We start from the raw sequence: 25,127 nt of genomic DNA, 5'->3' as shown, positions 1-25,127 counted from the left end.
CATTGAGCAGGGTGAGCACTGCTCCTGCAGGGGCGGCTGGGTGGACCTCTGACGGCGGCTGCTGCTGTTGCTGCTGCTGCTGCTGCTGCTGGGGGTCCATGACTGCGTCGCTGAGGTGTGCATGCCTATGGCTCTGCAGACCACGTGCTGTGCAGGCTGAGTGTGTCTGGGAGGGGCCCTTTAAGGGAGCGGCTAGCTGTTGCCCCGGAAGTGCTAGTCTGCCCTGTGACCCTGTCTGCAGCTGTTCCTGGCACCCTTATTTCGATGTGTGCTGCTTTGGCGTGAAGACGCTCCCCCGCAGCGCCTACTTCGATGTGGTGCTGCCCAACGTCAACGGCACCAGCCCTGGAGGACGTGTAGACGTTATTCATCGAAATAGCTTATTTCGATGTCGCTACATCGAAATAAGCTATTTCGATGTAGCATACACGTGTAGACGTAGACGTAGATTGGTGAGTTAAGAAGCTCCTGGAAGAGGAAGACCGCAAGACACTTGTAATATTTTCCAGCAGAAGCATCTCTTGCTAGCATAATGGGTGTTTCAAAGCAAACAATGCCAGCATGTTGAGTGCCTTGCCAGATCATCTCTCGATTCTCCATGTAACTTTAAACAGGCATTTCCAGTAGATTAGTGATTATTGTTTGGTGGTAGACTCACAGTAATAATAACTCCAGGCAGGTAGCAGCAGTATTAATGAGAAACAGTAAGTGGATTGTTTGGTTATAGCTAGTAAAACCCAGCTAATTGAAAAACATACATAGCAACTTTCTAATCCTGTTTTTTTGAGGATATTGACACAAAGTTGAATGTTCAGAACTGACTGGGAGGTATGGCAGTATCCCCTACAGTGGATCAGCTCACTCTTAGTCCCTGGCAAAGCTGGTGTCTGAGCGCTCTGAACAAATGGGAAGGCTGGTTGTGTAGATGATGTAAGTGAGAACATACAAGGCTTTCTCTGTGATAGCCATGTGTGTTCAGTGAGTGCTGGTTTGATTGATATTTGCAACAAGCTACGTGGCCATGGCTTTGGGTTGAGTTCTGTGTGCTTTCATAGTTGCCCTCTTGGCCTGGATCAGCCCTTTTATCCCCATTGCCTTCCCACAATACTGGCTGACTTTGGAAGTAATACCGCTTTTATTTTCTCTTTGGTTTGTGTTTAACAGGAACTGCAAGCTGAGTAACAGCAGTTTTCCAATGGCTTCTGCAGATATTCTATACATTGATATCACAAGAAGGTGGAACAATATGGGACTAGACCAAAGAGAATCAGGTAATTCCATTTCATACTGAGAGAGTTTGTAAGTTTCTGTTTCACAATAGCTTTTCCTTTCATAAGAGCACACTCAGCTTCCACTAATATTTATGGGAACAGTGCCTCTGCATCTGACTGCAGAATTCAACTCATTCATTCTATACTAGTGTAACCCCAGAGGCACTGAGACCTCTGACAAGGGAGAGTGAAGTGTCTGCTCTACAGCTGTAGCATTACACTAGCTTCCCTTCATGTGTAAGGTAGGTCACTTTGGCTACGTCTACACGTGCAGCCAACATCGAAATAGCTTATTTCGATGTTGCGACATCGAAATAGTCTATTTCGATGAATAACGTCTACACGTCCTCCAGGGCCAGCAACGTCGATGTTCAACTTCGACGTTGCTCAGCCCAACATCGAAATAGGCGCAGCGAGGGAACGTCTACACGTCAAAGTAGCACACATCGAAATAGGGATGCCAGGCACAGCTGCAGACAGGGTCACAGGGCGGACTCAACAGCAAGCCGCTCCCTTAAAGGGCCCCTCCCAGACACAGTTGCACTAAACAACACAAGATACACAGAGCTGACAACTGGTTGCAGACCCTGTGCCTGCAGCATAGATCCCCAGCTGCCGCAGAAGCAGCCAGAAGCCCTGGGCTAAGGGCTGCTGCCCACGGTGACCATAGAGCCCCGCAGGGGCTGGAGAGAGAGCATCTCTCAACCCCCCAGCTGATGGCCGCCATGGAGGACCCAGCAATTTCGACGTTGCGGGACGCGGATCGTCTACACGGTCCCTACTTCGACGTTGAACGTCGAAGTAGGGCGCTATTCCTATCTCCTCATGAGGTTAGCGACTTCGACGTCTCGCCGCCTAACGTCGAAGTTAACTTCGAAATAGCGCCCGACGCGTGTAGACGCGACGGGCGCTATTTCGAAGTTAGTGCCGCTACTTCGAAGTAGCGTGCACGTGTAGACGCAGCTTTTGTGTTTTCAGGCCCTCATTGGACCTGGGTTTACAAAGCCTTCATTTTCGGGCTTGTACTTTCGGGTTTGGAGGTGCATTTACAGTTATGTGCACCTCCAAACTCATCTGGTGTTTGAAGACCCTTTGCTTTTAGTCTTGCACTGAATCTGCAGTACTTCCAAGAACCTGTTCATGCACATGCAGAAGGGCCTTCATTTATGTTCCCATAAGCAGATGCTGTGATGTCTCATTCACATCCACCAAATCCATAACATCCTTAATAACACTCCCAGTCTGATTTCCATTCTAGCATAACTTGCTGCAGCCTGTAGTCAGACAGTAATTTATACAGCCAGTGAAAAAGACCTCAGTTCAAGAGCTCCAAACAGACATGTCCAGCTGCTTTTGTGATCAGTTTCGCTCCCAGTTGGGTTATTTTTGGTAAAATCCAAGTACTGCTTTCATTTACTTTTCAGCTAGCAGGTTCCACCCTCCAGCTAGCTTCTCATGCTCTGCCCTTGGCTTTGTGATAAGCAAGAGATGCATGATGCGTTGTAGCAAGAACTTACACTACAATTCAGTTGCTAAATTGGCCCCAAATTTAAATGGCATAAAAAGCTTTTCTTTTCTTTTTTGTTAAAGTGAAATTAATTAAATAACAAAAATTGCTGGAGCAGTAAGTTAGGTATTCCTATCAAGGTACTGCAGATGACTGCTAACTTACTACAGCTCTGTTGGCAATAGAGAGTGAGACTTAAATCTGACCCTTTGAGGGTAAGTATTCAGCTTAATTATAATTTTAAAGGCTAATAGTTCTCATGGTTTAAACAAGTTCTGAAATTTTAGTGTTGCTTTAAACAAAGAATTAGAAAATAGAAGAAAGAAAACCCACCTTTACAGCTGAATATGTCTGGTGGCAGAAACGTGCCTTTTTAAAATTACATTTTTAAATAGGGAAATTGATCAGTAGCAGCAGAAGGAAGCTGTTTTTCATGTTTATTGCTTCAAACTAGCATTACCATCTGGCCCATTGTTAATTCTGGATTAGTTTTTCATGTTTTGTTTGCATCTTAAATTACTATGTATAAGCAAAATCTGTACATTCTGTTCGTGGAATGGTGCTAGCACAGATTGCTTTTGTTTTTTGTTTATCAGTGTTCCTCTTTGTTTTGCTGACCAGAACAAGGAGATGAGAGAAATATTTATTTTCAATACACTGCAGCTAGCAACATCCTCCTCCTCCTCTCTGGCTTCCCTCACACCTCTATTTCCTCCTCCTCTGGCCCAGACAACATGCAGTGTCTGAGATCATCTTCTGACTCCCCCTCTTCCGCTTACCCAGGTTGAAGCTTGTTGCCTTAGTTCTGTTCCTTTGTGCTTAACCAGACTGTTCTCTGTTCGTGTTGCTGCCTCATCTCGGTGCTGTATTGCAGGGGTCTCTAACCTTTTTCTACACAAGATCTTCGCAATCCAGGATCTGTCTCAAACTGAAACCTTTGCCCCGCTCCTTCCCTGCTTCTCTCTAAGACCCCATCCTGCTCACTCCATCTCCCCTTGTTCCCCCATCTTCACTGACTTTCACCAGGCTGGGCTGGAGGTTGGGGTTGGGTCGTCTTGGGTCAAGGCGTTTGGTGTGTGAGAGGGTCTCCGAGCTGAGCTTGTGGTGGGGCCGGGGGTGCAGGAGGGGTTCAGGGCTGGGGCTGGGTTGCTCCCAGGCTGTTGAGCAGGGGGTCTATAGCAGGCTCACCCCTGCCTTGGCCCTGCACCACTTTCAAAAGCATCTGGCATGTCCAGCAGTGACTCCTGGGGGAAGGACAATTGGCTCAGCACACTGCTTCCCGTCCACAGGTACCACTCCCACACCTCCCATTGGCTGTGATTCCGTATTCCTGGCCAATGGGAGCTGCAGGGGCAGTGCCTGTAGGCAAGAGCTGCATGTGGAGATCCTCTGCCCTGCCTCCCCTGGGGAGCTGCAGGGAGGTGCTAGCTGCTTCCAGGAGCAGTCAGAGAAGGTAGGACTCTGCCTTAGCTTCACTGCGCTGCTGGACTCGTAGTGGCCAGTCTCCCAGTTTGGCTGCAGGAGCTTCCAGGAGATGGAGCCCAATCCCAGGAGACTCCTGGGCAGTGTTCTGCACATGAGTGGAGACAATTAGAGGGGATGAATGTTATGTGCACCAATATTGCAGTAATGTGCAGAAGAGCACCACCACCAGAAAACAAAGCCATAGATGTATGTTTTTAAAACAGGGCTAATTACTCCAGCCACGACAGGTTGGGCAGCTTGGAACTCACTTCCCAAAGAGTTAAGAGAGCATGAGAGAGAAATAAAAATTATGAAATATACAAATCAGTCAAAACCCTAAAATAACCCATGGAAAGAAGAAAAAGAAGTAACAAGTATGTGTTCGGTTGGGAGGTGAGCAATGTTCCCTTTAATTTTTTCCATCTATGTGTGGAGTAAATTTTGTTCTGGCCACTGAGGCATGTGTGAATGTGCACCATCAGTAGAAATACATTCTGCCAGGTGTGAGTTGCTGTGAGTGCTGTGCTAAGCAGCTGGGCAGCACCTGAATCTCTCCTGGGTGTCTGCCCAAGCACTCCCTGTATGGAGAACCCTGGAGGTGAGTGTGAAACACAGCAAGTGTTTGTGAGCATGGTCAGGCATAGCTCCCAGCAAGCTCAGTCCATCCCCAGCCCTGTTGTGTCCATGCTCTCTGTGGTTTGGGATATGGGGGACTGGGACATTGCGACATCAGTGCCCTACTCCCCTGCAGGGGCATCTGGGGGCAGCTCCAAGGCAGAGGGCAGGAGCAGCACAGCAGGGGGAAGACAGGCAGCTGAAGTTCTGGCACTTGCTGACCTTCCAGCCAAACCAGTCAGAGGCTCCAAGATCTACCGCTAGATCCTGGTCTACTGGTTAGTGACTGCTGCTCTATTGGCTATGCCAATCTCAATTGCTTCTTGTCTGCTTCCTCCGCCCCTGCCTTCACACTGTCTCCCAAGTGGCACCCTTTACATTGCTACCCTCTGCTGTGCCGTATCCCTTCTCAAGACCCACTTCTGCCCCTGTGTCTTCCAGAAATGAGCAAATGGTTAGTGGCTAGGCACTAGGCACTGAGGGCAGCTGGAGAAAAGCCCAATTTATCAACACACTTAGAATACCAACACCTTAAAATATTAACCCTAAAAATATATCAGTTTGATTGGCTCCCTCCCTGTCCTCTCTTTCTGTCTCCTTCGACCAGGGATGAAGCACCCTTTTTTGGTTGGAACCACTGACCATAGGGGGAAAAAAGCCTCTTTGAGCTGCTCCCAACAAGCTGTGGGTGCTGAGTCTCCCGTCTTTCTCTGGCAAAGAGCACTCATGCTCCAGCCAGTCTTGGAGACTCACTGCAAGCCAGATGCAAGTAAGCTGCGGGGGCAGATTCAACCCAGGGGTCATAGGTCCCACCCGCCAGCTTACACTGTAAGCTGCTTGGGATATGGGAAGTTCCTGGCTGTGGGCTCAGACACTGCCCAGTACCGTGGGGGTCTCCCAGTCCTGACTGGAGCCTGGAAGAGCTGCCATTATATTAAATAATAATAAGTATTTAGTCTCGTCACGTGGTTCTGGCTGGACCTTGAGGATTAATTCGGTCCTCATGGAAACAGAATCCAAGTACTGCTTTCATTTACTTTACATTTACATGGAAGCAGGTGCTACTTACTGAAGGCCATGGAGGTGCAATTGCTTCTACCAGGTCTGAGTTTCGTCCTAAAGCCCTGTAGGCTTGCTAATGCAGGAGACTGGTAATGGGATAAGGGGAAGCCTTTGACTTCCAAGTTACGGTTGGGGTTTGGCTCTTGTGGCAGGTGTTTGTAGTTAAGATGGACCAGTCAGTCTGTCTCAGCCTGCTCCGTCTTGACGGGCTTGCGTTGAACTCTGTGTGGGTAAATAGGACTAGTAGCCAAACTGTTCAAAAGTGGCTAGTGATTTTGGGTGCCCAAGCTGAAGCAGAGAGTTGGTCTAGGGCTTTGGGAAATCTGGCCCCTCTTGACAGCCATGGCTGGTCTGGCACTTGTCCCAGCTAATGTCATCTTTTGTTACGTGCGCTTTAGCAGTGAGGCTTTTGTTCCCTGGTCTGAAGAATTCCCTTATCTAAAACAGAATGTTATTACAATGTAATATTCTTATTAAACCATTATGCTACAATCATGTATAGCAGCGCCCGGCAGGATTGGAGCCTGGTAGAGTTGTGTGCTGTATGAACTCCTATAAAGTCACAGTCACTGTCCCAAAAAGCTTTGGAGCTAAGCATACAGTTCCCCGCAGCTTTGAAGAGACAGAACTTAAAATATTTATAGTAGATAGCTTTCTTCCCTCTGGTGCCAGCTTTATACTCTACATACAAACTACACAGAGTAGACGAGATTTTGGTATGCCTCACAAGTCTGTTTGGAAGCTTTAAAAGGGCCTGTTTAGGCAGGCTTAGAATTTCCAATAAGCTTAATGAAACTTATGGGAACACAACAAGGGAAGAATAAACCCCTTATGTCTGATACTTACATGAATGAAGATGAACCTGCATGGAGAGGCGCCAGAGCTAGACCGACTCCCACCTCGGCCCTAGAAAGGAAGAGAGAGTGTTAAAAGGCAAATTACCCCCTCCCATTTAGAAAATGATCACATTTATTTTTAAAATGACATTTTTCTCTATTAGATTTTTAATATGTACCTGGGACCCTGATGAGACATAGCAATATGTAGCTCTAAATAGCGTCTCTGCTGTTTGTGAGCCAATTTAACTATCATTTTTATTAAGAATGTTAAAGGCTTGGGGTTTTAATATCCTCACATCATTTCAGTGTTAGGAAGGGAAAATGTGAACAAGGGTATTGTCACCCAAAGGGCTTTGGAGCCACTAAGTGCACAGACAAATGAAGCAAGCAACTGCTGTGAAACTAGCCAGTCTGAGGCAGTTATCAGACATCGTATCTCCTCAGCAGTCATGGTCCAAGGAGGGTGGCATATCTACAGACTCTGCAGAGAAACAGAGCATGTGGGGGAGGGCTGCCCACTGGGCGTTGTACCTCAAGCAGCATGCAGAGTAGGCAGCCACTAAGGGCAGTGGGCCAGAGTTAGGATGTAAGTTGCAGCGTAAATGCCACATCAGGTACAAATTAATCCTGAAATAGACACGCAAAGCCAAACGACTCATACCAATCTAGTGAGCGTGTAGAATTGCTGAGCCTTTCGTTCAAATTCGTGGTGGGAATGATTGATGCTGCCTGTAATTTCCTTCTGCCCCTTTGCCTTCTGCTGTTAGCCTTTCCTTATTTTGATCTCTTCGGCGGACCCATTTTTTTCATGAAGTCCAGTTGATCCACACAGAAAAGTACTGAAGCAAGAGAGAAACTGTCAGCTCCTTCATTTGGCTCTCCCCATCACCTGGCTCTTACCCTTCTGTGTCTTGTCTGAAGGGCCTTAGTGACAGCTGCAGCCTTAATGCTTGTGTTTTGCAGAGTGCTTACCTCGATGTCAAATAACAGTAATAAAATGAAGCCAGGAACCTAATCTAGCCTATTGTCTCCCCTGCATTGCCTGTTCTGCTACACACACAAACAGCATCAGTCAGAATTAGGCTGCTTTGTCATTAAAAACCATTTCAGAAGTTCTTATGTCCAGCCTGTGATTTTAAACCACCCTTTAAATAAGTTCTCAGTTTGGCTGGGAGGGTTCATGAGAACTGCACCTGTTTCAGGACCCAGTGACTTTCCATCGGTCATCCTGGTAGTCCCAGCGTGGGCTCGGCAGCACTGGTACTCGACCCTCTTGGAGCTGTCCATCTGTGACGCAATGGCACTCCCATTGCGCCCGGACCTGCTGACACAGGAGGAGGGGAGACTGCTCCACCCCAATCTTCATGTGCTACATCTCACAGCGTAGAAGCTCCATGGCTGAGGGTGGTGGAGCTCTTGGGCTTGGAACCTGTGAGGGATGTGTTGGTAAACAGCAGGAAACCCTCCACAAAGGCAGCATCTGTAGCCAAATGGAAAAGATTTTCTGCCTGGGCAGCTCAGAAGGGGTTATCCCCGGTGCAAACTCCAATACTGGTTGTTCTGGACTACTTGTTGTTCTTGAGTCAGGAAGGGTTATCACTATCCTCTATCAAGGTTCACTTAGCGGCTCTCTCAGCCTTCCACCCTGGGCTGGGTCTGTCATTGGTCTTTTCAGACCCTATGGTAAAAAGATTTATGAAGGGCCTGGAAAGGATCAGACCTCAGGTGTGACCCCCTCTGCTGGTGTGAGACCTCAGTCTGGTATTGTCAGGACTTATGGGGCCCCTTCTGAAGCCTTTGCTTCCTGCTCCCTCTTATTTCTCCGTTACAAAACAGCATTCTTGGTGACCATTACCTTGGCCAGGAGGGCATTGGAACTAAGGGCTTTGATGGTGGACCCGCTCCATACAGTGTTCCACAAGGATAAGGTCAGGTTGCGACCCCGTCCGGCAGTCCTGCCGAAGGTGGTCTCCCCCTTTCATGTCAACCAGGACTTTGCCCTGCTGGTCTTTTACCCAAAACCTCATGCCTCCCCTAGGGAGCAGAGTTGAAATCCTTTGGATGTTTGAAGGGCGCTGGCCTTCTATATGGACAGGACTAGACCCTTCAGAAAGTCCCAGCAGCTGTTTGTTGTGGTGGCAGACAGCATGAAGGGTCTTCCAGTCTCCTCCCAGCGGATCTCCTCTTGGATAGTGGCCTGTGTTAAAGAATGTTATAAGCTGGTGGTGGGGGTCCCCTCATCCCCAATCAGAGCTCACTCTACTAGAGCACAAGCTTCCTTAATAGCAGATTTGGCCAGGGTTCCTATCCAGGACATCTGTAGGGCGGCCATCTGGTCCTCAATTAATACGTTTACGGCACATTACGCTTTGATGCAGCACACTCAGGAGGACACTGCAGTGGGCAGGGCTGTCCTCCAGTCTGTTCAGGGCTCTGACCGCACTTCCTAGGCATTGGCTTGTATGCATCCAACTTGGAATGCACATGAGCAGTCACTCGAAGAAGAAAAGATAGTTACCAGTTTTGTAACTGGTGTTCTTCAAAATGTATTGCTCACGTCCATTCCAAAACCCTCCTGCCTTCCCCACTGTTGGAGTAGCCGGCAAGAAGGAACTGAGCGGAGGGTGGGGTCGGGCGGTGCATATTTTGATTGCCATACAGGCACCACTCCAAGGGGCGCTGCACTGACCCTATGGCTACTGGCTAGGGCAAAACACTTCCGGCAACTAGGCATGCACCAGCACACACCCAACTTGGAATGGACATGAGCAACACACCTTGAAATACACCAGTTACAGAACAGGTAACTGTCTGTTTCTTGAAGTAGCGCTGAATCTCTGGAATACAACAACAGCAGAAAAGGTTTATTAGGGTGCATGGGTTTATTTCCAGCTTCACTGTTGATGTGATGTGCAACCCTGCCCAAGCAAGTTACCTAGCCCTTTTGTGCCACAGTTTAGTGGTCTATTACATGAAATTGTTTATATTAGCTTCCACATAGGAGGGGCTCCGAGGTTTAATCTTTTGCTTAAAAGAAATCTGCCAAAGTTTAATTTCCAGGCTGAGCAGCAATTGTGGCAGATTTCACCATCTTTTTCTACGTTGCTGTGTTTTCTCCTTTCTTAGTCTGTAATCTTTTTTGGGACAGGCACTGTGTCTCCTCTGGGTTTATAGAGTGCTTTGTAAGTTAGGGCCCTGGTTCTGATGAGTGTAGTTCAAGTAATGAATAACAATGATAGGCTTAGAAGTAGGGGTGTTAGTCTGTATTCTTACAAGACAAAACAGCAGAAATGTAGCACAAATCATTTTGTTAGTTATTAATGTGCTACATTTCTACTGTTTTGTAATGATAGGCTTGAGGGACAGAGGCTGGGCCCAGGTGGGGCTGGATTCAATACAACTCCATTTCTCAGGCTCAAGGATTTCGTCTGAGCTATCCCTTAGCATTCTTTGACATATGTATGTTTTAAACAATAGTATATTTACATGCTCAATATTTTATTCACCTGATGCTTTTTGTGGCTTTACACATAGATCTTAAAAGTGGCTTCATCTCCCTTATTAAAAAGATCTCCAGTATACCACACAGATGTCTGCAGTATAAATCATGTTGTTTAGCCACCAAAATGGGCCATTGTATTTAGCTGACTTGTGCTTGTATAAGGGTTGTATTTAGTCCCTCTGCTTATATAATGACAAAAAGCAGTCAAGTAGCACTTTAAAGACTAGCAAAGTAGTTTATTAGGTGAGCTTTCGTGGGACAGACCCACTGAAAAAGTGGGTCTGTGCCACGAAAGCTCACCTAATAAACTACTTTTGCTAGTCTTTAAAGTGCTACTTGACTGCTTTTTGTTTTGATAGTGTATAGACTAGCACGGCTTCCTCTCTGCTTATATAATGGTGTTTTTGTAACTTCCTTTCAGAGGAAAACAAGCTAGCTCAAATCTCAGCATTTTCCTCTTTCCTCAGTATGGCACTTATCTTCTGCTCCCACTCAACGGTAGACTTTCTTTTATGTAATTACTTTTTTTCCATGGGGAGCAATGGCAATAATAGATTCGAGTACACACTGATAATCCATGTGACCCAGAGTTGAATGACTTTGGTTTTAACAGTTTCCATACTGGAGCACAGAGTAGGGTTTTTTTCCCTTAAAAATCTTTGCAAAGTTAGTTTTCCAAATTGATTAATTTACAGTTTTCTACTAAGTGCTCAGCAAATTACTGCTGTACTGTTAAATGGCTTTGCAGTGTTGGCCAGTGGAGATGCTGTTATGATGGCTGCATTTTGTGCTTTTTAACACAAATTGCATTACCCAGTTTCCTGAGGTCACCAAAGAAAATGATGTGCTTACGAGAAAGTATGTCTACTCGGGACAAGGCAATAGTTTTCTTCCATTAATTGTCTGGATTTAGTGCTGTAAAATAGCAGTCAAAGCTGTGTGCTCCTGTGTACTCTCAAGATGTTGTTGTTGTTATTATTATTATTATTATTATTAGCATTTAGATGCCACACATCACCACGGCACCTTAGTGCTTTGTGAGCTCGAATGGTGAAAGTCAAGGGACCCCTTCTGTCGACTGTCTTCCTCTTATGCTAGTATGCAAATAGCCAGCCCAACACTTGGCACCACTGCCAGCTGGAATACTAAGCCATTGCTGAAAACCACATCATGTCATGGTGCGTCTTAATGGTATGGCTCTATAGTCTGCCTCAAATCGCTGTATGTGAGTGGAAGGTCAGAGAGCTGTTGCACACACATAGTGCAGGAGGTGTATGCAGCATTGCTGCTTGTTGGGTAGCCATCTAGCTGGCTATATGAGGCCTTGTAAATCCAGCATTGTGAGTTCAAAAATCTATCAGGGATAGATTTTTGTATAGGCCGTGCTGTGAGTTTGGAGGACTGAACTTAGTGACCTCTCAAGGTTCCTTCCAGTTCTATATGTATAATAAATTGGTCACAGGGTAGATATGATCATCAAAAGTTTTTCTGTCATTGATGCCAACATCATTTAAATGATCGTGCTGTAGAGTCTTGCTTTCTGCAATGATTGTTTTGTGGCAGTAAGGTGGGTGTTATATTGTTGCCTGTCTGGGAAAACACTTCTATGATTACTTGTGTAATCAGCAAATTAATAATTCTTTTATATTAAGTAACTTGCTAAAAGTATTCGCTGCACAGGACATGAAGCTGCACAAATAGGAACATCTTATACCATAGAATTAATATACAGTAAAACTCTCATATCCAGCCACCCAGGGACCCGGAGATTGCCAGACATTCAAATATTCTGGATAATAGGGAGGTATACTTAGCAATGCGTAACAATAAAGAAAAACAAAATTAGTTACTGAGAAACAAACAAAAATGTATTCAGAGTGCTTTACCAACAACAGTAGCGTTGTACACTGTTAACTTATACTGTATTTGCTGTATTTACTTTCACTATTCTGTACTTACAGAAAACATAGCTAAAATTTACTCTTGGTTAAAATGCCAGTTATTTGAGAGCTCCGGATGATAGGATGCCAGATATGAAAGAGTTTTCTGTATTAATCAGTCAAGCCTCAGTTCAAGAAAGTATCCATATTCAGGAATGTTACTTAAACACTTGCTTGACTTAAGCATCAGACTGAGTTAAGCACATGTTTAAACACTTTCTTGAAATGAAGCTTTGCTTTGTGTGCCGCTGTTAGCTGATGGCTGGGGTGAGATACCACGTGTGCCCTCACTTCACCCAAGTCTTTAACTGCTAGGACAAAGTCCCTTCGCAGTGGGCAGCCAGGGAGGCTGACGGGTGCCCCAAGAGTCTGCTCTGTGGAGGCAGCACAACTCAGCGCTCAGCTCTCAGTATGCCTCACCAGTGCCCAGGCTAAAACAGCTGAAAAGCAGCTGAGTTCTTTGTTTTGTGTTCAGTTTGCACAGTAACAGGAAGAGTCAGGTTAAAAACTTAACCAGTTACTTATTTATTGACTAAGGAACTTAACTCTTACGGTTACAAGATTAAAACATTTATACTTTGTTACAAGATTACAAGGTTTATACTTCCCTTCTTTAGTTACCAATAGCTAGCGTACAACAATTCATAGATCTGTTATTGAATGTGCACAAAAGCAAAAGCAATACACTTAACAGGTCTTATTCTCACCCTTGCATTACCCAACATGGCGTGATCAGCGTTTTCACTCAATCCCTTCGGAAGAAACAAAACGAGGAAAGGGCGTGCCCTGGGACCTCGGGAGGCAAAGACCCTCCTGACCGGCAGGTAGAGGTAATTGGAGCTCAGTTAGAGGGGGCTGCCAGGCCCTACTTTATACCCATTGGGTCACGTACGCTCTTCCTTATCTCAAAAGATGCCAACTGAATTAGATCGTCTCATGACACTAGTTCTCACAGGGAGTTCAAGGATCTAGTTCACACCTGTGAGGTAGAGATAATTTTAGGGCATTCTTTCTTTATGGGCCGGAGGTTTCCTCGTCTGGGATATTTGTGTAGGTGGATCAACTGATGGTACTAGCCAAGGGCAGCCCGAGGCCCTGGCTGTCTGGTAGCCCGTTTGTCTTTTGGTGTCTGGTTTCTGCCCATTCAGGGTCGTTACGTTGCTGTTTTGCTCCGGAGCATCAAAAGACTGTGCCTGAGATAAGCACATCTGCGCTCTCGGGCATTCCAGGGCCGAGCTGTTTCTTTTAACCCTGTGGTGCTCTGAAGAACCTAGGAGAGACAAGATGGAGTAGAGCAAAAGGGGACACTTTGTCTGGCCACAGCCACACAATATGGCAGGGCAATATTAAGATGATGAATCATTTAGCGTACTTATCCTATAAATGTATGGGTCAGCGGTACAAGCTAATTATTTGATAGCACTGTAGTCTAGTATGCATGTAATGGGCCTGGGATATATCTACCAATTATTCTTTTAAATAAGACCCATAGGCACCTTACAATTATAGTGAAGCCATGCTATGAAATCTTATGTCAAGATCAAGGCAGTATTGTAACTTTTTAATGCTGACTTTGATTCACTGTATTTTTTTTTAACTCTTACATTCCATTGAGATTGTATCAAGAACCTGTTAGCAAATCTTGGTTCATTTACAGTGTAAGTCAAAGTTTATGTAAAAGCCTTTGGGACCTGTTTTACTTCTGTGCAAAATCCATTGATTTCAGTCTATTATTGCATTATAATATAGTTATAGTACTTTTACATTTGCAGGAACACTCTTTAAATAGGAATATCTTTGTTTAAATTTTAAATTTTGAATAATTATTACTATTGCTTGGTATCCTTTGCTACATACCCTTTAAATATAGAAGATTAAACTCTGCAGGGTATATTTTGTTGCCTTTGTTTCTGAGGACACACAATTCCAATTGGGAGCTGCTGGTGCTCAGCATTTCTGGGAGTCAACTAAAATTGTCTCAGCTTGCACATGGAAGAAAGGAAACTCCAGAACCAGTGTCTGCTTTTCTAAAATTTGGCCTTTGCTGAGCATTTGCATTTCAAATGATCACTTATGAAAAAGGCTACAGAAAGTGGGCCATAAGCTGAATGTTATGCCTGTGTTGCCACTAAGTAGCCTCTGGATTATGTAATGAAAGACACATTGGTTTGTACTAGGAAGAAGGGCTGTACTGGAGACTGTTGACAGGTTACCTGAGTTTAGATATTCTGAAACTTTTCAGAAGTTTTTTTTAATCGTTTTGTTTGAATAGCCAAGATCACTTTACCTGTTAACAATCCTGCCACCCCTTTTTTTTTATTGGTGAGAAACAAGGTTCATGCTCCTTAGTAAATAGTTAAGGATGCTGCAAAATATGTTTCCATAACTAAACAGATCACTTCTGCATAATCTATTTGATTGTGCGTTTTGTGAACACTCAATCGTATTTTATGCACCCAGAGTTCCATGAGGCAGTAGTCTTTAAAGTGCTACTTGACTGCTTTTTGTTTTGATAGTGTATAGACTAGCACGGCTTACTCTCTGTTACAATAAAAGATGAGTTGATGCTGTGACATCTTCAGCTAAATTAACTAAACTCTAGGCAATATGTGCTGTATTCTGGTGAAATATAAATTACCTTGTTTAATGGGAGTCTAGACTGACCTTTCGGCCCTGACTAGACTCAGCTCGCTAATCACCATTCTCAGTGAGTGGCCTCATCTGTCACTGAATAAAATGAAAAAAAAAAAAGCCATATTATTTTTTTTCTGCTAGTTGTTAGTTTTACTAGCCTGGCTTTAGTTGGTAATGATCTCCCTGCTTGCTCCATTCACATGTGTAGACCTGAGACATACTAATTTGTAAGGACAGCAGAGTACAGAGGTGATTTTCTTGTGGCAGTAATGGCTTAAATGTATCAAGCATTATAAAACTTGAGCTCTAAAATTTCTACCATATTCCAGTGAGTTTTCTCTTTCTGACAGCTGCGTGGTAGCTTTTGTGGAGTAAGTCTGGTGTTTTTGATGGGACAGGTGTCCCCATCTCAAAAAATAGAATTACCATTGTCACCTTTGTTGGTAGCTATAGCTGTAAAACTCTAGATGGAATGTCCACAGACACTTAGGCTATGTCTATACTAGACATAGTTGTCGACCACTGATATTGCCAATTGTGTAGCTAAAGTCCACTTACAAGCGGTCAACTGCTATGGCCGTCTACATGGAAGGTCAACGGGAGCATTTCTCCTCTCGACCTTCCCTAATCCTCACCACTCATGAGGCGTTCCTGGGTCTGTTTTGACCCTTGAAAACACTATTTTGCACATGCGAGAAACAAAGCCACAGAAGATTGATGCTGAGCAGGTCAATCGTGGATACGTGGCTGCAGGCTTAGTGCCTTCACAATGACAAAGGTAGTGTTTCAAGGTTATAATTGAGTCGCAGTGGGGTGAGCACTTTGCATTGTGACTGCCTGTTGTACAGCACTATGGAGAAGGAAGGAGGAATGGTCCATTTGATGAATACTAGCCTGGGTCTTGGAAGACCCAAAATCCAGAGGTGAAAGTAAGGTAGCACTCCCTCGGGCACAGCTCACCAAGAGCTGGATGAGCTGTGGCAATAACCAGCAGGGAGCTGTTTAAAGATCTGGCAGGGACCTGGGTTGGACTAGGGCTGCACCTCTAAGAAATTTACAGGTACTTTCATCCCTGGGCCTTACTCTGCCACAGACTCCTCTTGTGACTTGGGTAAGTCACTTCCCCTCCCGGTGCCTTAGATCCATCTGAACAAGGGAGACAATAGCACTGCCATGCCTCACTGAGGGTTGTGAGGAGACTAAATACGCTAACAATTGTGAAGCACTTTGAACGCTTCTGAAGAAAAGCACTATATAAAAGTGAGGCGATATTAGTTTAGCTTATTATAAAGTGAGCGTTTCAATCTAAAGAGCTGTCAGGCTAACATAATTCAGCTAAGAACACCCCTCTCCCAGTAAAAACACACAACCCTCCTCCACACGTGTATTTCATTCTAATTATACACATATAGGTCTTTATTTTTTTCCAAAGGAGCAAACTGGTGGACTAATAAAAACTCCCTCCAGCTGAGAGTTTCCTCCCATGACTTATCAGTGTTTTATTTTTACAAACTGGCTCTTATCTCTCTCCAACATAAACACCAAGGGCCTTGATGATACTCAATAGTAATTTGCTAGAATGTGGCCAGATATCCCACCTGTAAAAATACTTAGACCTTTCAAAATATTTAAAAGTGCTTCACGTATGTCACTGAAGCCTGTACCCTTATTATTTTATTTTACCTAGCTTATAAGATAGACCTACTGTAGTCTTATACAGAACAGCTAACGTACACATCAGGCACATGGGAGTACAGAAATTACACTTTTTATACAGAGTACACTGCTCGAAGGAGTGATGAAGGAAACAAATGTAATCCTAATATCAGAGAAAAAAAACAGAATATGTACTGCAAATAAGATATGTATTTTGATGTTTAATCATGTCTGAATTGCCACGTTACTTGGTATAGCTCCACCAGAAACCCCCTTATTTTCACAATCCCAAAACAGTAACAAGGATTACAGGTGTTCAAAGTGCTTTATATTTGCAGACTTCCTTTTAGAATTTCACTGTGTAACCAAGTCATTTATTTTAAATTAGTTGACAGAACTGAATTAGCAAAAGAATCACAAGCAGCTAGATCTTCAAGCCCAGTATTTCAGCCTCCAGCACTTACAAGCTTTGTTTAGGGCCCCACTGAACCAGCAGTTTTCTGGAAATAATAAAAATGGAGTGTAATATTTCTGTGCATAATTATTTTCCTGAACTGTCTGTGGCAATTTGGCTTTGAATTTGGCCTACTTCCAACTCTAAATCACACAATAGCTATTTTTCTTACTGTAGAACAGCAGTTTCTAACTTTTTCCATTAAATGCTCTGCATGATTGTCACTTACGTGGGGGGATGAGGGGAATATGTGTGCTGCCAAATCGGCCCTTTCCTCCCCACATGATAGCACACTATGACTGATAAAATAATTTACAGAGCTGGCAGCTGTTCCTGTCAGATAACCCAATAATTTCTTTGCAAGCTATTGAACCACAGAGCTCATGAGTGACCCCAAGTGCAGTCTAAGTTAAGAGAAATTATACTTCAGGCTATAATTGTAATGTTTAAAAAGATGCCATTCCTTGCAAGATCAATAACCTAAACTGAGTTTAAAAAAAAAACCCTCAGCATCTGATCTTAAAATAATCCCCATAAGTGCGTGCTCTAATTGCGTGCGCAGTTAAGAGGCACATCAGATATGACAGCTTCTTGTTCCTGACATTCTACAAACGTTCAGCATTAACGTAGGTCCTTAATTAAAAATTAAATAGGGTATTACAGCGCGGTTCTAAACTGCTGGAATTAGCATTATGTGTGGCCACCCTTTTCCTTGGCCATTGTAATGGGCTGTTATGTGAGGCACTCAGAGGACACCTTAGAAACCCCGTGTGTGCAGAGGCTGCTGGTTGCTGGGGAGAAACAGACAAGCTGAACGTTGCAGAGGAATCTTTGCCTATGCTAATGCTCTGCTTTCCCTTCTTGCACACTGCCAGAGCCTGGGTTTGCTACAATTGAAAGAGATCAGCTGCGTTAGAGGGCTCCGTTCAGGTTAAACAGAATCTCTTTCCTCATGTCAGTGAAATTCCATGCTCAGGCACCCGGGAGCTTTGTAGAAGGAGAAGTGGAACTCCCCCTCCCACAAGTAATTTCATCAGACTCTTTTCCTTGGGGCACTCAGGCCTTTAGCGTAACTGAGGTGCATGAGGTGCTGTGTGCCTGCATCTGCCGCACGCTGGGATGTGAACTTCCCATCATACAGAGTTAAGCAGTGGTGGGTGTTAGTGCTGTGTCTGGATAGGGGATGTACAGAAGACCCTACCTCAGTGGTTCTCAGGCTATGTATTGGTGACCCCTGTCACACAGGGAGCTGTAGGTGCAACCCTTCTTCTAAATTAATGACACATTTTAAATATTTAGCACTGTTATAAATGCTGGAGGCAAAAAGGGATTTGGGGCAAAGTTCCCTCTAAGCTGTGTGTGGTCAGGAGGGAGGTGCCTCTGCTCATTGGCCCCGGCATGGAGCTGCCATGGAGTTGCTGAGGCCGGGGGAGAAACGCTTCTCCTCTGTCCCCAAATCCAGTCCCAGCATGGACCTGCCATCCTGGTCCCAACCCAGTCTAGTCTAGACATGCCAGGGCCGTGGAGTGGTGCCCCTCCACAGCCAGAGCCCGCTGGAGCTGCTGCAGCGTTGGAGAGGAACTTCTCGGCTGTCGCAAAGCTGACACAGTGAGAGAGGGCTGGGAATAGTCCTTTCCCTGGGGCAGCCTGTGTCCTGAACCCCCCATCCTCCACCCTGCTCCAGAGCTTGCACTCCCATCTGGAGCACTCACTCCCCTGATATCCTAGCCCTGGATCCCCTCCTACGCCCCAAAGCCTGAATCCCTGGCCCTTCCCCAGAGTCCTCATCCCCTGTTCTCCGACCCTTGGCCCCAGCCTTGAACCTCTTCCTGCACTCTTTACCCATCAGCCCACCTCCACCACACGCAGTCCATGTTTGGAATGAGTTTTGTGATGTGCCTCAATAGGGAGGTTCTGGATCACATACCACCTTCATATTGGTGCACTTGGGATGGAGGCAGGTGGCAATGGTGATTCAGTAAGGGGTTCTTGCCTCTCTCTCTGTACTGTGTTGTGTGTGGCTGCATGAAAAGGAAACTTCAGCTGCTGACCCATTGTGGTCACTTTCTCAGGACACCTCTCAGCAAAGCAGAGGTGTTAAACCCAGTGTTTTAGCTGAATGTTTAGTTCTACCAAGGCCTTCCTGAATCAGGCAGCAGGAGCTAAGGGCTGCTGTAAGGAAGGACAGAGTGAATTTGAGTATTCCTCTGCAATCGCTTAATGAAGAACATTCAAGCCAAAGTACCAGCCCTTAGTGCCTTAAGAACCGACAACAAACATCTAAAAATGCAGGAGTAGCTTTCCCTGGAGCTGGAGAAAAGGGCCTTTCAAAAGCCAAAATAAGCAGCTGCTGCTGCAGCAGAAAACCCATCCCTATTCTTGGTGTTCCCTTCCCTGAGATGCCATGAGCTGAACAGCCCATCTGTGCCCATGGGGCAGGTTCCAGTCTTTGCACTTGGCTGTGAAGTACTGTGTGGCCAGCCAGGCCCCAGCTTCCCATCCAGGGCCTCCTTTGGCTGGAAAGGAAAAACAGCTGCAAAGAATGGTGGGCTAGAAAGCTGTGCCTTTGCATGAGAGCAATGGAGTGTAAATGTGGAAAAAATGGAAAGACTTGGAGCCTTCCACATCCAGATGCTGGTTCAAATCCAGCCTAGGTCCTCAGAGACTGAAAGTTATTCCTGTACCAGGTCTGTTTGGTGACCTGTGTGGAACGAGGAGGGGATGAGGAACAGTCTAATTCCTGCCCCACATGGCTCACACCAGCCCCAGGACTGTCACTAACTGATAACCGCGAAGAGCGTCTCAGTAGAAAGGCCAGAGACGGCTGGTGGCTGGGGCAGCAGAGAGGACAGGAGGTTTAGGGTAACTCATTCATACATTTATGAGGGCACCCATTAATGGGTGCAGCTTTATGGAACCATAAACTGAAACACCCTGAAATCTGGAATATATTCAGAGATGAGCTTTTGGCTTTGTCCCTTCTCTAAAATGCAGAGTTTAGAATCACCCACTTCAGTTGCACATATGATTTGTTTTTTTCCTTGGGCAGATGATATTCTCTGAAGCTCAGCATGTGAATATGTGTCAGACTCAATTTTCATGTAATAGCTGAAGAAACAAGAATCGGGGCTGATCTTGTGTCAATTCAATTTTACAGCCTCATAGAATCAATAGTTGCTGTAGCCATTTACCTCCAGATGCCAGACTGTCAGGTCAGAATGATGCTTGTAGATATCACAGCATATCCTTGTAAACAGCTTCTGCTTTCGGGAATGTCACCCCTCTGTAACCCAACTGAGGCATGTTTGCTGTCCTGGGACCCTTTTTTTTGAAATCTTTGAGCTATTTGATTTATGTGTCAAAGAAAATGTCTCATTGTTGGTCTTTCAAAGGCACAGAGGATGAGTGTTGTGAGTATGACCATTCTAGGCGATTGATACTTGAATTAAAAAGAAGATGGCTAATAGCATGCAAGAAAGAGCATGTGTCTGTGTTTGCACACATCTGTCTTTGGGATGAACAGAGATGTGAAATGAGATGTGTCAGGTTGAAAGACTGCAGCATGTGAGACAAGTTTGTGCCAGGATTCTAACGTAAACTCTCTTCTTATTCGAAGGGATGTGCTTGCAAGCCTTCGTAGAAGCTTTCTTTTGCCTCGCTCAAAGAAGATACAAGTTGCTCCCACTTCACGAGCAAGTGGCATCACTGATCGATTTCTGTGAATACCATCTAGCCATCCTAGATGAGAAGCGCTTGGTTTGCAGCCGAGGAATAATGGAGCGTCGAGCAGCACTGGCTACCTGTCAGCCAGACGGACCCAACCTCACCCCAGCTATTCATGCACCTCTCCTGAACCGCACAACTGCTGCTAATAAACCTACAGATTACAGACATCATCGGTCTTGATGGATGAGATCAAGGAGAGGAGACAATGACAGAACTGGAAACTGATCCCTGAACACATGCTGCAGGAGGTGAAACACAGGCTCTTGAGTTCTCCCATCTGATAGTCACAGTTATTTATTACAGCTTTCCCTGATTTATGCTCTTCAGAAATGAGTGTTGCAAGCTTCCCCTGCTACCTTATGACTGTCACTGGAAATGGCAGTTATTTATTATTTCCCCAGTGGACATGCAATATAGCTGAAATGACAAACTGCATTTTTTATTCTGAGTTTATGGAAAATCATTTTTTGAAAACAAAGGGGCAAAAATGCAATGTTCCAATAACGGGCATCATGGGGTTGACCTCACTGAAGGAATTTCAGCTTCAATAATGTCTAGGAGAAGCCAATGAGCAACTGGTTTTGAGCTGCACTGTGTGTTGTGGACATTTGAAAGCAAGTAAAGAGATGCAAACTGGCATTTATAAATTGTGTAATTTAAAAAAAAAATTAAGACCCAAAATTATGCATTTGATTCAATGTTAGGGTTTATCCCTCTTTTGTGAGGCTTTAAGTTTATTTCCTTTTGTTTGCAACAGGTTTTGTCTATTGAGTGCCATCAGCTATATATTGTATTTTTAAAAAAGTTAACCATATAGAAGTGAAATTGTAAATCCTTTGGGATCCAGCTCTTTGTTCTCAGCCTTTGTTACTCTAACTGCTGCTGTATGTCAAAAGAAAAGGTCAAAATGGCTACCAACGCTGCCTGCAGGGATCCCCCAGACTAGCTCCAGCAAGTTCATGAAGTTGATTGGTAGCACTTCAGCCAAACAGCAGGATTATGGAATGAGGATCTCAGACTCTGCAAAGAGAACTACACAGGTTCTCCACAGCATTGTTCTCTTTTCACAATCCGGGCCTAGGGGTCAGATCCAAAGCCCAGACATATCACTGGGGTTTAAGTGGCCTTTGGATCAGATCCTGGAATGTCTAGGAGAAGCCAGATCTCTGGAAGTTGAAGAAGGTCCAGAGAAGAGCAACAAGCATGATTAAAGGTCTAGTGAACATGAGCTATGAGGAAAGACTGAAAGAACTGGGCTTGTTTAGTTTAGAAAAGAGAAGACCGAAAGGGGACATGATAGCAGTTTTCAAGTGCTTAAAAGAGTGTTACAAGGAGGAGGGAGAAAAATCGTGCTCCTTGGCCTCTAAGGATAGAACAAGAAGCAATAGGCTTAAACTGCAGAAAGGCAGGTTTAGGTTGGACATTAGGAAAAACTTCCTGTCAAGTAGTAACAAAGAGGAAGCCGTGCTAGTCTATACACTATCAAAACAAAAAGCAGTCAAGTAGCACTTTCAAGACTAGCAAAATGGTTTATTAGGTGAGCTTTCGTGGGACAGACCCACTTCTTCAGACCAAAAAAGAAAAGAGAATAAATTTTCTTCATTACGTCATTCCTGTCAAGGTGGTTAAACACTGGAATAAGTTGCCTAGGGAGGTTGTGGAATCTCCATTACTGGAAATATTTAAGAGCAGGTTAGATAGACATCTACCATGGATGGTCTAGAGACCCTGGACTATGCTTGGTCCTGCCATGAGGGCAGTGGACTGGACTTCATGACCTCTTGAAGTGCAGACCAGTTCTAGTGTTCTATGATTTATGATCCCAAGGTGCTGGTTATAATCTTCATGGCCATGAATGGGTTCGGGCAACTCCATTGACTCAAATCTCCAGTTTCCTGTGGTCCCAACACAATTAATAGAATAATCTGGATTCCTCTAAGCATTTCATCTTCTGCCACACGTGTGAGGATATTATTGGGTGAAGGCCTTGGGTGAGAGCCAGAGTTTGAATTCAAGGCACAGTGCTCTTCATTCGCAGTGGGTTAGGAGCTGATGGCACTTAGCACCATGTAGAATTAGGCCCATAGGGCTTGAAAGTAAAGTCTGTTGAAGTCAATGGAAGACTCCCATTAGTCTTTTGATCATGAAATTAGTTAGGCCTTGATCTTAGTGTTATTGCAGACCTCTGAATTCATTAAGATGCCCAAAGAATCTGGGTCAGACCCTCAGTGAATATGGATCGGTGTAGCTCCATCTGACTGAGAGCTTTTAGGGCAGCCAGGCGCCGTTGCAGCAATAACAAAGAGCAATGCTCTGGGGCCGGACTGCAAATTAAAATGAAGGTAATTCTATTGTTTCGTCCTTTGGAGAGGAAAACAACTAGAAGTGTTCATTACAGCATAGTGCTTTATTTACTGCATGAGCACTAGCTCTCTGTGTCACTGCATATTACCCTGTAGCTATGCTCTGCAGATAGGGGCAATTCCATACCTTGTTTTTTATTTTCGTAATTATTTGAACAGCAACTGTACATATTTTCCTCTGCACTTGGAGCGTGTTTTGGCCAGCATTCAGTGCTGTAATTAATATTCTGTCACAGTACAGCAACAAACAGGGCAGTGCTAGTTTTTCAAACGTCTGTTACTGTAACTAATGGATTTAACAGTAAAAAGCTAAACTAATTGTGTATTGGATTCTTTTGCTTTCATTTTTGGAGTAGGAATTGTACCTAGAACAGTACCTTTGTATATGTCCTCAAGTTTCTCTCCGTAAAAATGTATAGTGGAGCAAAGAGGCACAATATAGTTTACTCTTATTTCATAGGAGAGACGTTGTGGATTTCCCTAGTTTACGCTCCCATTGAGCTTACTCGGAGTGTCGCTGGAGCAAGGGTTTGACACTTAGAACTTCAGTACTATTGACAAGGAAGCTTCCATTGTGTACTTGCAGCTAATGGTAATGCACTTACTCAAAGTGGTGTGAGGGAAGAAAAATCCTTTCTTTTATTCTTTGGAATTTAAGAACCTGGGCTAATTTGAAAGCTCTCCATTCTGTGACCTAACTAGCACAGTTAGGTCTCAGTTTCCCATGTGTAAAACAGCAATAATAGTACTGTCCTACCTCAGAGGCATGATGTGAGGGTAAATACAATAGAGATGGAGAGCTGCTCTGATACAATGGGGTGGGGTGTGTTAGACAAGGGTCTAAGATAGAACAGGATGGACAAAGCTTGCAGTTACTGCAAAATTCTGCAAGCAGGTCTGTAATAAAAGTTTGTATATTTCCGTAAAGTTTAGCAAAATCTTGGTACTTGCTATTTGCAAAATTAAAAAAAAAATATGTTGTGAAATAAAAATTCTAGTAGTTTTGCTGTGAAAATTGAGCTTTGACTGCATTTCAGAATTTCATATTTTGAAACTTGATGTTTTCTCTTTATGACAGGATTGTGGTAACTCGGTAATAGAGAAAAAAGCATTTTAATAGGTGTTTTCATTGAAAACTGGTTATGTGCTGGTAAAGAAAGAAACTGCAAATTTCCAAAGTGGTGGTGTAGCTGTGTGGGTCTCAGGCAAGTGGAGAGACATGTAGCTGAGGTAACATCTTTTCTTGGAAATTGCTTCAGTTAAAGAGAGTGACTCACCGACCTACCTTGACTCTCTCAATTTTCAGAGGTAATCTGGAGAATTCACTCCTCCACACATAGCATGCTAACAGAAGACTTGCTTGTCACTGAAGTCCCACTTAAACCTATGTGGAGTTGGACTGAGTGGAACTAAAAACATAATTTGACCCACTGTCTTTATTGTGATATTTAATGAAATGTCTGGCGTGTGCATAGCTGGTTATCTTTCAGGCCCCACAAAAAGAACCCTGGACGCAAGCTCTTGGCCCCTTAACAGAAGTGAGAGGATAACAATACCTTTGTCAGATGGATAGTGGTGATTTTCACACTTCTCAATGGTTCAGAGTTGTATTAAACAACACTATGGTCACCATTGTTACGAGTTTCTCCCAAATGGCATTCTGTGGGACTGAACTCCTACACAAGATGTTATACGATGCAATACCTTACAGGATCCTGTACTCCATACCTGTACCTCAGGGCACTGCAAAGGGAACCTACTGTAGGTCAACAAAAATGGAGAGGGGAGCTTTGGCTTTTGTGTTGATCTCACTAAAGGAGTTGTTAGTTCTAGAATAAGAGAATGAGGTTGGGGACATCTGCATGCCTTATTCTAAAGGCAGCGGAATGTCATGGCAAAATTGTCTAATGATCATTGCTTATGGCCCAGATGATTTGGGACAGTTTCTTGCTCCCTAGGTTTTATGTTATACTTCTCACTGTGGTACTTGATGGCTTCCCAGAATAACATATCCACTTTTCCTAAATATCTCAGTTTGTGCCATTGTGCAGTGGGCTGTAACTACGTGAGTAATACCAGACTGTTTTTTTCCTG

At 44.4% G+C, this 25,127-nt stretch overlaps 1 protein-coding gene across 4 annotated transcripts in view; it reads left to right on the top strand.

Moving 5' to 3' along the window:
- The window catches only part of TTLL11 (tubulin tyrosine ligase like 11), a 140,793-nt gene extending 116,591 nt beyond the window's left edge, over window positions 1-24,202 (top strand). For all 4 annotated transcript variants that reach the window (XM_075015449.1, XM_075015450.1, XM_075015451.1 and 1 more), the window contains 2 exons: window positions 1,165-1,271; window positions 20,561-24,202. In XM_075015449.1, the coding sequence (XP_074871550.1) occupies window positions 1,165-1,271; window positions 20,561-20,850 (397 nt within the window). In that variant the 3' untranslated portion in view covers window positions 20,851-24,202. The remainder of the gene's footprint in view (window positions 1-1,164; window positions 1,272-20,560) is intronic.
- Window positions 24,203-25,127: the final 925 nt, after the last annotated feature.

This window comes from Carettochelys insculpta, chromosome 21, assembly GCF_033958435.1.
Source record: "Carettochelys insculpta isolate YL-2023 chromosome 21, ASM3395843v1, whole genome shotgun sequence".
Classification (NCBI taxonomy): domain Eukaryota; kingdom Metazoa; phylum Chordata; order Testudines; family Carettochelyidae; genus Carettochelys; species Carettochelys insculpta.
The sequence above is the reverse complement of the archived record's forward strand: the minus strand, read 5'-3'. Positions and strand labels throughout refer to the sequence as shown.